Consider the following 15,158-nt stretch of genomic DNA (forward strand, 5'->3'; position numbering starts at 1 on the left):
TTACTCTATATATCAAATTGCATTTCCATCCTGCCTTCTCAAACAGGTCTCTAAAGCAAAGAATAAGGTCAATATTAAAATTCAGAATTGTAACTCATATCATCATAGGACGCCAAAATCAATCAAAGGCCAACGCAGCAGTCACTCTTACCTGTGTCAACAACAACCGTTTCGTAGCTGTAGAAAGGGAAGAAAAGAAAAATCAAACAAATCTAATAAATGCCGACTACATCTATCCATATACTCTCTTACAAACCAGACAACTAGTATTGTACTCACATTTCGTATTATGCATGAAGAATCAATCTCAAAGCCTGTTTGAAACCGCCAGCCTCACGCTGAACTTTAACCCCGTTTACGTGAGAGACGGCGTGGCGTGATCGCCATCTTGGAACTATTAATAGACTATTACGGCAGATGACTGAATCATTGCACTCATAAGTGCAGAGGTTCGGGACAGTAAAAAGTCATGGATTACATAATCAGTCAAATACAACAGGAGAATAAACCATCCCCCTTAAGGACAGATCAGCATTTAGGATATACATTAGTCAGTGGCTCGATTCAACCAAAACAAAATATGTTGGGACAATACTTGGATCGTAAATGAGAAGCCCACAGTTCTCAGAACATAAGAAACCACAGGACCATCTGTTTAGTTACAAATCCAACTCAGACCAGACAGGATAAAGTTCTTCAGTACATCACAGTAGCAAATGTCTCGCAAAAATCTCACAAAAATCTAGATACAGTGTTGCCAGAGTATACCACTCCACAAAAGAATTGAGTCCCTTCTCTACAGTCTTAGCAGACCAGATCCATCGGTTTTCCTTCAGTGTGAGCAGGGGATCAACATTGTGACACAGTCTAGAACCCTTAATCTCTAGTACAAACCATTGCATATCTGTTGGAGCATGAGACATAAGCAGTGCTCTACAAGAGGTGCAGTTGTTCCTTTGCATCGTATTCGTGATTGATGTTGCATTATGCGTTTTTTCGCCTCTTGTGCAGTTTTCTCAATGTAAAATAATAGGCACGGGCATTGGACACAGTAAATTACATTTGTCGACAAACAGTTAGAATGATGTTTCAACACCCATTAATTATCGTTCAGAATGCATGATTTTACCACTAAAGTGGTAGCACTGGCGGGACAGTGCCCACATGGGTAATGTCCCACCACTGGCATAAGGCCCCACATATCCTGTAATGTGGTAGTTTTAGGTTCACTGTATGCCCTAACTAGATAATCTCGAAGATTTCCACCACGTTTAAACGCAGTTTCTCTAATTGTGCGTCAACCTTGCTTATCAAATGCCATTTCTTAAGAACAATCTTTCTGATATCATTGGATTCTGGGCCAAAAGTCGTCACACACGTAATCGAATTATGATCAGCATTCTGTCCTTCTTTAACCTGTAACAGTGCCTCTCTATCATAATACCAGGCCTCTCAGAGTCCAGAAATCTGGCACAAATAATCTTAATTTCTGCCTTCCTGCAAGTACAGCATTTTATAACGGATTACAAGTTGCACTACACTCTGGGGAAAATAGCTAAATGGGGTAGAACCAGAAACAAGCTCTGTTCCAGATGCCATTCATACGGGGCACATTTGATACACTGTTTCCAACCTGCCCAGCCCAAGGAGGCCACATTGGGCACATTACTGAGTTCCTGGAGGGAGGACTGGGACTTAGTATAGTACAGAGCCCGCAACTTATATTACTGGAGATTAGTAATGAATCAATCCCTAGCCAGGCACAGGCATTTGTATTTATTGTAATGACAGATTTTTGGCTAAGCTTGGCTACGGCATGGCAAGACCTCTCAGCACCATCGGTCCAACAATGGCTCACTCTTCTAATAGCTATTTATCATACAGAAGTGGCAGTGTATGCAAAAAAAGGCGAAGAGGCTAGGAGGAAAGGGTCATGGGTGTGGGCACCTCCGACGGGTGGGTGGCTACACTTGAAGAGGGATAGTAGAGTGTCTTTCTATTCTCTATAAGATGTGGGAATAGGGGTCAGTTGGGTATATTTTTCCGCAGGTGTCTTCTACGTGGGAAAGATAGGTATATATGTATAAATGTTTGATCAGTGTAGAAGACGTGACATTAATTAATCTTAAGAATGGACTGTCTACTTGGAGGTACGTTAAAACGTAAGCTATAAAATGTGCAATAAAGAGGTTTAAAAGAAAAAAAGGAAAACATCAAGTCATTCTCAAAGCTGTTGCAAAGGTAACCCATGAACCTTAGAAGAGGGGCTGTGAATTGTGCTAGGTAGAACCAAAGACCTACTTGAGGAATTATCAGCGTCAGCTTTTTGAGATTGGAAGTAAACCAGTTTTGCTTAGTATAAATGGTTTACAACCACTGCAATGGATATGACAAGTGCTTCTGGCAAAGGGTATATGTTTAAGGTTTTTCACTCAGTGTGGGTTCTCTCATGTCGAAAGGCATCCATTCTACAACTCAAGTGTTTCTGACAGTCAGAACAGTGATATGGATTTGGCACAGGACGCGTTCTTTAATTTTAATTGAAATTAATTTTATGAATAAAGCTTTTCTGACATTCAGAACACTAATAAACACTTTTCCTTTATACCATGGATCTTCCAACTGAATCTTTACATATCTTCATAACACTCATACATTTATTTTAGCTAGTATAGGCTTTTACATGTGGAGTGAGAATTATTTTATAACTAAAGCTTCTCTGGAATTCAGAGAACTGAAGAGGTTCTTCCCCCATTGTGTGTTCTCTCATGAACAGTAAGGTGACTTTTCACACTGAAGCTTTTCTGGCATTCAAGGCACTGATAAGGTTTTTCCCCAGTGTGAGTTCTCTCATGTAAAGTTAGACTGAGTTTATAACTGAAGCTTTTCTGGCATTCAAGGCACTGATAAGGTTTTTCCCCAGTGTGAGTTCTCTGATGTATAATAAGACTGGTTTTATAACTGAAAGTTTTTAGGCATTCAGAGCACTGATAAGGTTTTTGACCAGTATGTTTTCGTTCATGGTGAGTGAGACTAGCTCTTTCCTTAAAGTTTTTGTGACGTTCAGAGCACTGATATGGTTTTTCCCCAGTGTGAGTTCTCTGATGTGTAATAAGACTGGTTTTATAACTGAAAGTTTTTAGGCATTCAGAGCACTGATAAGGTTTTTGACCACTATGTTTTCGTTCATGGTGAGTGAGACTAGCTCTTTCCTTAAAGTTTTTGTGACATTCAGAGCACTGATATGGTTTTTCCCCAGTGTGAGTTCTCTGATGTGTTATAAGACTGGTTTTATAACTGAAAGTTTTTAGGCATTCAGAGCACTGATATGGTTTCTCCCCAGTGTGAGTTCTCTCATGGAAAATAAGACCAGCTTTCAGGCAATAGCTTTTCTGGCATTCAGAGCACTGATATGGTTTCTCCCCAGTGTGAGTTCTCTCATGGAAAATAAGACAAGCTTTCAGGCAATAGCTTTTCTGGCATTCAGAGCAGTGATATGGTTTTTCCCCGGTGTGGGTTCTCTCATGTTGAATGAGAAGGTATTTACGACTAAAGTTTTTTGGGCATTCAGAGCACTGATGGGATTTCTGCCCAGTATGGGTTAACTCATGCCGGGTGAGAACTTTTTTTCGACTGAAGGTTTTCTGGCATTCAGAGCACTTATGAGATTTTTGCCCAGTATGTGTTCTCTCATGTTGAGTGAGATCTGTTTTACATTGGTAACTATTTAGGCATTCAGAACACTGATACGGTTTCTGTCCAGTGTGAGATCTCTCATGGCGACTGAGATTGGATTTTTGAGTGAACCTTTTGTGACATTCAGGGCACTGATAAGGTTTCTCTCCAGTGTGAGTTCTCTCATGTTCAGTAAGTCTGAATTTACACAGGAAACTTTTGTGGCATTCAGAGCACTTATGAGGTTTTTCCCCAGTGTGAGTTCTCACATGTCGAGTCAGATGGTGTTTGCGAGTGAAGCGTTTCTGGCATTCAGAGCACTGATGACGTTTTTCCCCAGTGTGAATTTTCTCATGCTGACGGAGACTGGATCGACAATTAAAGCTCTTCTCACATTCAGAGCATGTATGAGACTTCTTTTCGGTGCTAAAATCTCCAAGTTCGGTTTTATCTTGTATACATTCCATTATGAGATAAGATACCTTTCTGAAGTTAATATCTCCAAGTTGGGATTTTTCTAGCAGACACACCATAAGACAAGACTAAATCTTATTCAGCATGTGTTTAGCATCACCCACTCAAATGTGGTGCACTTGTTCAACTTAACACTTGGACACTTATTTAGCCAAAGATCACTTCTCTGTGGAGTTCATAGTTTATAACCTCTGTAGGCAACCTAATTCACCCTACAACCTTAATATCAGCAGCCCCATGTACTTATGGGGAAGCCTCTCATGGGATTATTGCATCTTTATAACATCCATGTGGATTCTCTCACCCTTTTCTCATACATATTTGTTGATGAAGCACTGATTAGGTCTTTGGTTGGTGTTCAGTATTTAAAAGCTAGGTACATATTCACATAATGTATTTGCATGAACATTCAGAATACTTTTGTGTATCAGTAGCAGCACATTGTTTCTTGTCACCCTTCTTACAAATGTCTCCTATGTCTGTATATAAGACTACAATGAGGATATTAAAGATTTTGCAGGTCTTGCCTGGTAACAAATACCTAAGGTCATTTCTAATGGGTAAGAATGGTAGTGGACATGTGGACCCGGACTACAAGCAATAGGTCATTGGTTACATAGGTGCATGTATTTTCCCTCAGTCTCCTTCCCTTGGTCCCAGATCGCTAGTTCTTAACTAGCAGATATGTTAGTCCGAACCCGACTACCTGGTCTTTTAAGCCGCTACAATAACACTGTATAAGTGATGAACATATATTTGTTTTTGATTTAAAGAGAATTCACTGGATATGGTGCTCAAGTATTCCATTTGCTGAGGTCTGTTAAAAACTCTTCAAGTCTCACTAGTCCTGTTTAGCGTTAATTTAAATTCCCACCTCCAGATATACCAGACACTCCACTACTGAGCCCTCCTATGGCTCACCGGCTTTTATTCCTCTGCGACACGTATGACTAGCGCCAAGATGCTCCGTGGAGTGTAAGTTGCGCTTTATAAAAACAATATCACATCACATTCTCTTCTCTTGGATCGGATAGAACTTTAGACTGATGCTTGTCCTCTCTGGTTGAGACAGATGGTCTTCCTGCCCTGGGTTAACATCTCCAGGGCATTCTTCATATACCATTAGAGCAGCAGGAAATGTATTTAGAGAAACTGCTTTCACATTCTTTATTTTACTGTAATCCAAGTTCCTCACCACATCTTTCTCCTAGATACTTTTCTCTTGTTGGAGCTCCGAAGCAACTTTACTTCTTTAGCATCAGTCTTTTAATAGTTTTCATTTATTTGCTTATTACTGATCACCATTTTGTCTTCTACGCCCACTCTTCAATAACCTGTGGATTTAAAACCAGAGATTGTTAAATAATGAAAACTGGAACAAAGGAATAACATTTATTAGCTAATACAGACATCCAGAGTCTGAGCTCATTTTGAGAGAGGGATGAGAGGGCTCTAGGCATTCTCGAGATAGAAAGCTTGAGAACACTGGAACACTAGATTGAGGAGGTCTGAAGATGGAAATTCTGATGAACAGTTTTGTGCACATCAGTAATAATCAGTAAGCTATTCAAGTGTCTGATCAAAACTTCCTCTCACTCACTGTGCGGTATACCTCTCTGCACAACTCCCCAAACCAGGCAAGTAATATCTCAAAGAGCAAGCATCCCCACCCTCATAAGAGTCTCCCCTTCCCAGCACCACAAACAATGTTACTTCTACCGGGCAAGCATGTGTTAACAACTCAAGAGTCGACAATAGAAAAGATAAGACAAGAATTATGGAATATCATTGCCAACCTTAAGCTGGCAGTTGAATTCACTACGGCTCAGGAAACTAGGAGACCGCATAGAACTTCAAACCCCTACAAACATGTAGTATCAAGCACACCTAGATGGATCTTTATGCCTTTGCCAAAAAACTATACGCCTCAACAGGACAACAAACCAGATGTTAGCGGTGGACATTGATGACCTTTGCCAATCTTATATAACATACCCTCACCACACAGAAACAACTTATAAAATATACACAATAGCTATAAATACTTCTCTGGAGCAATGAATCATCATAGCTTCTACTATAAACCTCTCAAAAATAAGACAGATCATATTCATTCCAGGTAATCAAGACAGAAAAAGAGCCTAAAAAGACACTGAAAAGCTTACGGCACAACTGCAATCAGCAGCTAAATATGCCAAAGACATAGCCAACCCCATCCTGTCCCATAATCTAGACCAGGGCTGTGGAATTTAATAAAATATCTACTTGTCCAAGGGGCAGTTTGCTTTATAAATCTTCTTGCCCTGTAACAAAATCCACCTGTCCCTTTAGTGCCGTGAAGTGTGGCGACAAATTATGGCGTCAATCTCCTTATATAAGAGCTCGGATAGAGCCTCTCTGATTATGCCAGGGCTCATACCAGAGTAGTGTTTGAATACTTGCGGTCCCCTTATGTTGCCACGTTTCTGCATATCTACATACTGGGGCTGAAGGTAGTGGTAAGCAATAGTTCTAGGGTTAGAATGCCCTTTTGAGTCTGTGCAAACCTACTAACTTGCAAATTTTAAGGGTTTTCAACAACTCTTGTCTGATCTTTTCCCATACTGAGAAATGTTGGAAATTTACTCCTTACAATGGCAGATGTAAACCTCCTTCCAGAGTTGGGGAAAAAAGTGGTTTGCGGTAAAGTGAACTTGCAAACACTCAGATGTTCGCATGAGCAAAGATACACATGCATATTTGCTCATAACAAAATGCAGTTCGCAAGTATTTTCTAGGGGTACTATTTCTTGTCCTACTGTAAGTTCTTGGGAATTTATGAAAGCCGTATAGCTGCAATTAATGCAAAGGACAGACTTCCTTTAATAATTGAGCCCTTATTGGTGTTGACCATGACACTTTGCATTTATTAAAATGTTCTCTCTCTCTGTATCGGCTGGCTTCACTGTGAGTGACAGCATTCTGCTTTCACAAGGAGCATATCAGCACACAGTAGTTTTTCTCAATGCCAGTAACTACTGTGGCAGTGTATGCTATTTGAGACCAAAAACAATTGTTGCTTTTGCCAAAGTTTGTTATAATGGTGAGGGGGCCCGGCAGCTCCCATACCAATAAGGTTTTACAAAAACCTTGCCAAAACAATTCGAACATTGACAAAACTAAAAAGCTGACCAGCAATTTCAGACCTACTTGCTTTGCCGATGCTTGTTTATTTTTGTTTCAAATCTTACTGAAACTGGTTACACTGATTTCCCAAAATTAATAGCTTTGGGAAATAGTAGCATGCATTAACACGTTACTAATGGATGCTGCAGCTGCAAAGAAATCTTACCTGATATTTTACAGTAGTTTAGCAAAATGTTTTTTTTTTCTGCATAGGGTTGCCAATATAGATGCTTTGTGTACTTTGCCACTGCTGATCAGTGTCAAAGTACAAGTGTTCCCTGTGTAAAGTGTAATGTAATTGGTTGGCCAGGATTGGTATGTTTGCCTTACTAGTAAAGTCCCTAGTGGTGTGCCAGGGCTAATAATGCAAAGGTGAGCGGAGAAGAGAACTCAGGCCGGCAGTGTAGGGCCTGCGCGCAGTTTGCTTAGTTACCATACTGTACCGACAGCCCTCATTTTCTCTTTTGCGTACACAGTGGGCACCCTTGTGGTAGGTTCCAAGTAACCCCTGGGCAGGGTGCAGTGTAAGTAAAAGGCAGGTCATATACTGCGGTGTGTGCCATGTCGTGACCGGGAAAACACTCCATTTCGTTTTTTACTAATGAAAGGCCATCCTGATCATAGAACATAATGGGGGAGGCTGGGTATTGTGTTTGTTAGCCTAATTTCCCATAGGTTTAAAAAGGAGAGGTCAAGTTTAGTATGTATAACTCACAGTTTCATAACACATCTTTCTATGAGAGCGATTTTGTCACTGTGTATTCAGAAGCCACTCTTTTAGAAAGTGGCCGAGTTTTGTGCCTTTAGCATTTCTGTGTGTCTCTGCTGAATGTGGATTGACTGTCTGGATCTGAGAGGTGCTGGGAGAGATCTTGACCCAGGGAGGGGTTGAAATGGCACCAGCTGCCCTGCATCTGGGGAGAAGGGGAAGGAGAAGGCCGGGAAGTGAAAAGGCCTGGGTTGCTGCTATAAAACAATTGACCCATCTCCTGCTAAGTGATTAAGGATCCAGACCCCCAGTATCAAGGGGAGAAAGGTGACACTGGGAGCGAGACACCCAGAACAGATTTAGGCAGGGGTCAGGGACCCCGGAGCACAACGAACTTCAAAGACATTTAGGGGTATAACTATGAGAGCTGAAACCTCTGAACATTAGAATAGAAATGGATTGAGACTGAAAAGGCTTGGACCTATTTTGTGGTCAAAAGGAGCCTCTGCTAAGGAAGGAACAAGTGAAGAGACTGCTGGGAAAGACTAACCCCTGCTTTGTGATCTGGGGCTGGTCTGCAGTTTGCTGTTTTAACCAAGGAAGAGGCTGTTGGGACTGTGCTTTGTGCGCTGGGTCCCCCTGCTTTTAGAAGGCTGTGCTTTGTGCTGTGTCTTGTTACCCCAAGGGCCGGAGGTGAGCTGGCTCCCTCTTTAGAAACACAGGAATATAAAAGCTTCCGAAGAGGTTTCAAGCTACGCGGTGGGTGCGTATTGTGGTAGCTTGAGACCCTCGGAAGGTGTGCTCTGTGATCTTGGACACACGCAGAAGCGAAACTTGCATGCGCTGGGTGCATCTCGTAGTGCACAGGAGGTGTTGGTGAAGAGCACCTGGTCAGTGTGTGCATAGAAGGTGAAGGGAGACGGATGCGCAGGGTGCATGTCGTGTTGCACCGTAGGCACTGGTGAGAGTGCCTGGTCAGCGTGTGCATCGGGGGTGAAGGGAGTCTCGGACGCGCAGGGTGCGTGTCGTGGTGCACCAGAGGCGCTGGTGAAGAGCGCCTGGTCATTTATTTTTATTTATTTATTTATGGAGCTTGTAGAGCGCACAGCTACCTCCAACGGAGGTGTCCCGGCGCTAAGATTACATAACTGTCCCCGTAAAGAGTAACCAGAATCATATCTCACAAAGGGATTAGGAAAAAGCGAGGAGCTGACAGTGCCAAGTCCTACCGCTTAGTGAACAGCCAGGTCTTGAGTTTGCGACGAAAGGCTGGCTCAGATTCGCAAAACCTGAGGTCAAGGGGGAGGCTGTTCCAGAGCTTGGCGGCAGTGACGGTGAAAGATCTGCCGCCAGTCCGAGAAAGCCTGAATCTAGGAACCATCAGAAGACGAAGGTTATTGGATCTGAGATGTCTAGCTGAAACAGAAATTTTGAGACGCTTTTTCAGATAAAGCGGGCCAGTACCATGAATAGCCCGAAATGTCAGGATCAGAATTTTGAAGTCGATGCGTCGTGAAATGGGAAGCCAATGAAGTTCTTCTCGGTAGGCTCTAACTGAAGTACGGGCAGGGATGTTACCAATGAGCCGGGCTGCCGCGTTTTGGACTATTTGCAGGCGGTCAATAAGGTAGTGAGGGGCACCTGCATATAGGCTATTAGCATAGTCTAGATGGGTGGTGATAAGGGCCTGGACCACAGTTTTGCGTGAGGATTGAGGGAGGAAGGGGAAGATTTTCCTGATCATGCGTAGTTTGGAGAAACAGGCCCCTACCACTTTGTTGACTTGGGCATTTCCGGACAGAGAGTTGTCAAAAATAAAGCCCAGGTTACGAGCTGCCTTCACGGGAGTGGGTGGGGGATTCAGGATGGTAGGCCACCAAAGGATAGCAGGGGGGGGGGGGGGGGGGGGGGGGGGGGATTTTTTACTGAAAAAAAGAACCTCGGTTTTGTCGGTGTTAAGGGCAAGGTGATTGGCTGACATCCAGGTGCGTATGTTACCAAGGCAGTTTCTAAAATTGGAAAAGAGGGAGTCAGAATGGTCTCGAAAGGAAAAGATGAGCTGAGTATCGTCAGCGTAGGAGACCACCCTGACACCCCAAGACTCAACTACCTTGGCCAGAGGAGCCACAGAAGCATTAAACAGTAGAGGGCTCAAAGCAGAGCCCTGGGGCACTCCGCACAGGAGGGGTTTGTCCTCGGATTCAAAAGGGTGCATCGTAACCCTTTGAGAACGGCTAGACAGGAATGAAGTAATCCAGGCCAGCACTGTCCCACCGACCCCTAGCTGCTGTAGGCGGGTGGTAAGTATTTTATGGGAGACAGTATCAAAAGCAGCGGATAGGTCGAGGAGGACCAGCATGGCCTCCTCGCCCCTATCCACTGATTCCCTGATGATTTCAGAGACTTCGAGCAGCGCAGTCTCGGTGCTATAGCCGGATCTAAAGCCGGACTGAGAGTCGTGTAGCAGCTGATTTGACTCTAAGTACAGTGCCACTTGTTTCTGTACCACCTTCTCCAGTATCATCTAGTGCACAGGAGGCAAAGTGAGGCTCAGACACGGTGAGCATGTTGTGGTGCAGCCGAAGGCGTTGGTGAAGAGCGCCTGGATATCAGGGCACCGGAGTTGGAGTAAGTCTCAGTGAAGCAGTGTGCGTGCTTTGGTGCAACCTGGGACTGTGGAGGTGATCTGATGATCATCTCGTGCACCGGAAGAAAGTGAGTCTCTGTAGCACGGTGTGCGTGCCTTGGTGCCAACTGAGAAGTACTTACAATACGTAGTATCTACTAAGTAGAATCTTTACCCTGTTGGATTCATTCTCTGTAAAACCAAAAATTGGGAGGATCATAATGGACACATGCAGTCAACTGTCATCTACACACAGAATTACTCTTCAGTGCAAAGATTTATAAGGTGTTCAATACCTCTACATACCTATGATGTATTAAGAGAACGAGTTTTGTAAACATACCCATTAGCTAGATACAGGCTGTACAAAACTGGGTAGAAAATTAATATGGCAACTACTCACTACTGTGTAAACAATAAAACAAACTAACATACTTTGAGAGCTGTCATCAGTGATGTCATCAATTAGGTCATTTGAGATGTCATCAGTATTGTCATAAATTATGTTACAGAAAATGTCCTGAATGATGTAATATGTGAGGTCGTAAGCACTGCATGATGGGGCACAGGTTATAGTTAGCTTTGCTAACTATAACTGGTGAATTTCGGTCATTTTTTAAAAAGTTCAAACAATCTGTTTTTGTGTTTAAAAAAAATTAAACTTTTGCAGAGTGAACTGGCCCAAGGGGAAAAGAGCTAATCGCCCAAAAAGAATGCTCTATTTTTTAACATTGGGTTCCAAGTACTCTTTCATGAGTCCCTCAAACCAAACCGTCCAGCCAGACTCTGGAATGCTCTCCCTCTCCAGATTCGGCTAAGCCAAACTCTTTTGCAGTTTCGTAAACTGTTGAAGACATGGCTGTTCAACCAGTAAATGGCCCGAATCTTGTTCTGAATCTCTAGCACCGAGACGCCCACGGGCATTTGTTTGCGCTTAATAAATGTCAAAAATAAATATTACAATCATTTTCTAACCTTAATTTCTCAAAAACTACTGAATAGGTTTACATTAAATCACAAAAAGCACAGTCTGTGGACCAAGATCTAGCTTCCTGCAGAATTTGGTGTAATTCCAATAAGCAATTTTTGCTGTAGCCCATCTTAAAGAAGTCTACGAAAAAAAGCCTGGGGATTTTGCGATTTGTGACACTCCCTTTTATCTTGGCCACTGCTTGCTGGGTCACCCCAAAACTTTCCAGGAAGGAGCTGAGGTGGATGAACATTTTTACACAGCTATAACTTCCTAGTGAAAACACCACTAGGTTTATTTATATATATATATATACACCCCACATCCTCCCCATTTCACCGGCCCGGGACGCTTGTAACATGAGGCATCCTGGGAGTGGTAGTTCAGGATTGACCAATTAATTCCCACAGGTGTGCCACATTGCGTGAGGGAGGGGCGGACCTACGCCAGTTACTTTCAGGCAGCAGGAAATCACCAGACTACAGGACTGCATTAGGTGCTGGGCACTGAAGAAGGCTCCACATGCCGAAATGCATTTGCCGTCACCCTAGTTGTTTTCTGAACATTAAAGGCTGTCTCACTTGTTCCCCTCTGGGTCCTGCTCATTCATTTTTGGAGGGAGGGAGGAAGGATATATATATATATATATATATATATATATATATATATATATATATATATATATTCACTGAAAAAACCATAGGTTTCACACCAGTTATAGTTAGGAATTAGCATTTAAAAAACCTATTAAATTCACTGAAAAAACCATAGGTTTCACACCAGTTATAGTTAGCTGGAAATTTTACTGATATAAAACCATTGAAATTCCCACGTTATAGTTAGATGGACTCACTATAACTTGCGCGTGCAATGCACTGCTGATGACATCACATATTACATCACTCATGACATGGTCAGTGACATCACTCATGACATCACTGATGACACCATCCAGTGAATGTGTGTCTTTCTGAAAAATAAATATATTTTATATATGTATATGTAAAAGTTGATGGAAGAATAAATGTTTAAATAAGTGTCTAAATGGATGGTTTTTAAAAATTGATTGGTTAACTGGCTTAATAAGACATCATCAGCAGTGCATTGCACGCGCAAGTTATAGTGAGTCCATCTAACTATAACGTGGGAATTTCAATGGTTTTATATCAGTAAAATTTCCAGCTAACTATAACTGGTGTGAAACCTATGGTTTTTTCAGTGAATTTAATAGGTTTTTTAAATGCTAATTCCTAACTATAACTGGTGTGAAACCTATGGTTTTTTCAGTGAATTTCATAGGTTTTTTAAATGCTAATTCCTTTGTATATCGAGTTTCTAACCTTTTTTTTTTTTACAATTTGCTGTTTTTTTTAAGTATTCATTTTTTTTATATAATTTTTTTCTTTTGCGCTCTGGGTGGGCGCTCCGGGAAGCTTTCAGCTAAGCTCTCCGGTAAGCTTTTCCGAGAGCTCATCTGAAAGCGCACCCAGAGCGCAACTGTCGTTCGTGAAAAAAAATATGAATGAAAAGTTAATAATAATGCAAAACATTTCGTACCATACAAATAAAATTAGTTTTTTTTAATAAGGAAAATGATTATGCATTTCTATAAAAGATTGATGACGTCACTTCGGCGCGCAACGTAAGTGCCCTCGGAAGCGCCTACGTTCGCGGCGCATAAACGCACGCAAAAGCGCCTACGATCGCGCCACGTTTGCGCCCCGGAAGCGCCTACGATCGCGCTGCGTAAACGCACCGGAAGTGCTCCGGAGCGCGCAGCGTAAACGCGTCGGGTCATGTGACCCTAAAAAACCACTTTTCATTGGTTGCTAACAGTTTTTTTTTTACAATGAATGAAATCCCCACCCATTTCCTTCACTTCTTCTTTCACTTTTGTGACTGAAAGACCTGCCTTTTTTGCTGTTCCATATTCCTTGATTAATCATGGCTGCCAGACCATCCAGCAGTGAAGATGACTCCAATGATTTCATTGATGAAGAGCCTCCTCAGCCGAAGGTCAAAGAACATTTCATCTGGAAATTTTTTACGTTTCCAGCAGACCAGAAGAAGGTGAATGCACCAAAAGTAGAGTGCAGGATCTGCAAACAGGTCCTGTCACGGGGTAACCCCCAAAAAAAATACTCTTTTGGCAACTTCACCATGATTCGCCATGTGGAGAGGAGGCACCCCCAGAATTTTGCCCGGGAAAGTGTCAGGGCTCTGGCACAAGAGGTTCCCAGAGATGGGGCCTCTACATCAACAGGAGGAGCAACTTCTTCTGGAAGAGAACAATCACAGGAGCTGGTAGCAAACATACAACCTGCATTTAACCATGGGGTCGTCAAATGCAGATACTGCAATCAACTCCTCACCTATGGGGAGCAAAGTGTCCTGCTCATGGTTCGAGCATTGGAGAACCATCGCTGCCCTTCCCACCCCTAATTTTTTTCTTTTCTTTTTGCTCCTGTTGAGCAGTTTCCATTCCCTGTTTTTGTTCCTGTTCAGTTAAAAGAAGAAAACCAAAAGTTCTTTTCAGAACTACCTCCAATTCTCATCAAAGAGCTATATTCTTAAAAAATGAAGAGTAAGTGAAATATAGTGCATTGATAATTGAAAGGAGAATGAGTAAGAAAGAACAGAAAGGTATGAGAGGTGAAAGGAAGTGAAGTAGGAGGAATGAAAGAAGGTGAGTGTTAGAAAAGAAAGTTATGACACAGTGAATAAACTGGAGGCCTCATTTCTGAAAAGTGACGCATCGCTACGTGAAAACAGCGATGCGTCACTTTTCTGGACGCACTCCTTATGACATTCCAGATATGTCATATTTAATATATGACTAATCAATTCGCAAGGAGTTACAGATATGTCAGTATTTCTGACATATCTGTAAACACAAAAGTAACGCATTGCAGGAGTGCGTCACAAAAGTGACGCAACTCCAGTAATGTGTCCTTCCACATGGAAAAAGCACCATGTGAAAGGTTTGCTGTGAAGCAGGCGCAAGATTTTGGCGCAACAGCATCCTAAAAGTGACGCACTGCGTCATTATTACCAAGCTTTTTGCAAGGAACACCCCCTCTGCATGCATTATACCTGACACTATTTTTTAAAAAGTGACGCATCTAGGTACATGGGTCACTTTTTAAAACTCTGCGCCACATTGTATCTGCATCAGGTATAATGTATGCAGAGGGGGCAATCCCTCGCAAAAAGCTTGGTAATAACGACGTACTGAAATCTATGAGATTTCTCTGCGTCACTTTTAGGATGCTGTTGCGTCAAAATCTTGCGCCTGCCTCGCGTCACTTTCATGTTTACAGATATGTGAGAAATACTGACGTATCTGTAACTCCTTGCAACATGATTCGTCATACATTAAATATGACACATCTGGAATGTCATAAGGACTGTGGACAGAAAAGTGACGCATCACACCAGCAGTGTAATAAAATGTGCCTCGTTGCACTATATTTAAAGGATGCAACAGCATCCTAAAAGTGACGCAGTGAAATCTCAAACATTTCACTGCGTCGCTATTA

General features: G+C 42.3%; 1 protein-coding gene across 5 annotated transcripts in view; it reads right to left on the reverse strand.

The window, feature by feature from the left end:
- The window catches only part of LOC147737016 (uncharacterized), a 76,338-nt gene that overhangs the window by 43,763 nt on the left and 17,417 nt on the right, over nucleotides 1-15,158 (reverse strand). For 4 of the 5 annotated variants that reach the window (XM_086958512.1, XM_086958617.1, XM_086958450.1 and 1 more), the window contains one exon: nucleotides 2,530-5,483. In XM_086958512.1, coding sequence (XP_086814638.1) covers nucleotides 2,727-4,208 — 1,482 coding nt within the window. In that variant the 5' untranslated portion in view covers nucleotides 4,209-5,483 and the 3' untranslated portion in view covers nucleotides 2,530-2,726. Of the gene's footprint in view, nucleotides 1-244; nucleotides 248-2,529; nucleotides 5,484-15,158 lie in introns of those variants that run through there. The other variant, XM_086958666.1, reaches the window with a different exon arrangement.

This window comes from Lissotriton vulgaris, chromosome 1_1 (genome assembly GCF_964263255.1).
Source record: "Lissotriton vulgaris chromosome 1_1, aLisVul1.2, whole genome shotgun sequence".
Lineage (NCBI taxonomy): Eukaryota > Metazoa > Chordata > Amphibia > Caudata > Salamandridae > Lissotriton > Lissotriton vulgaris.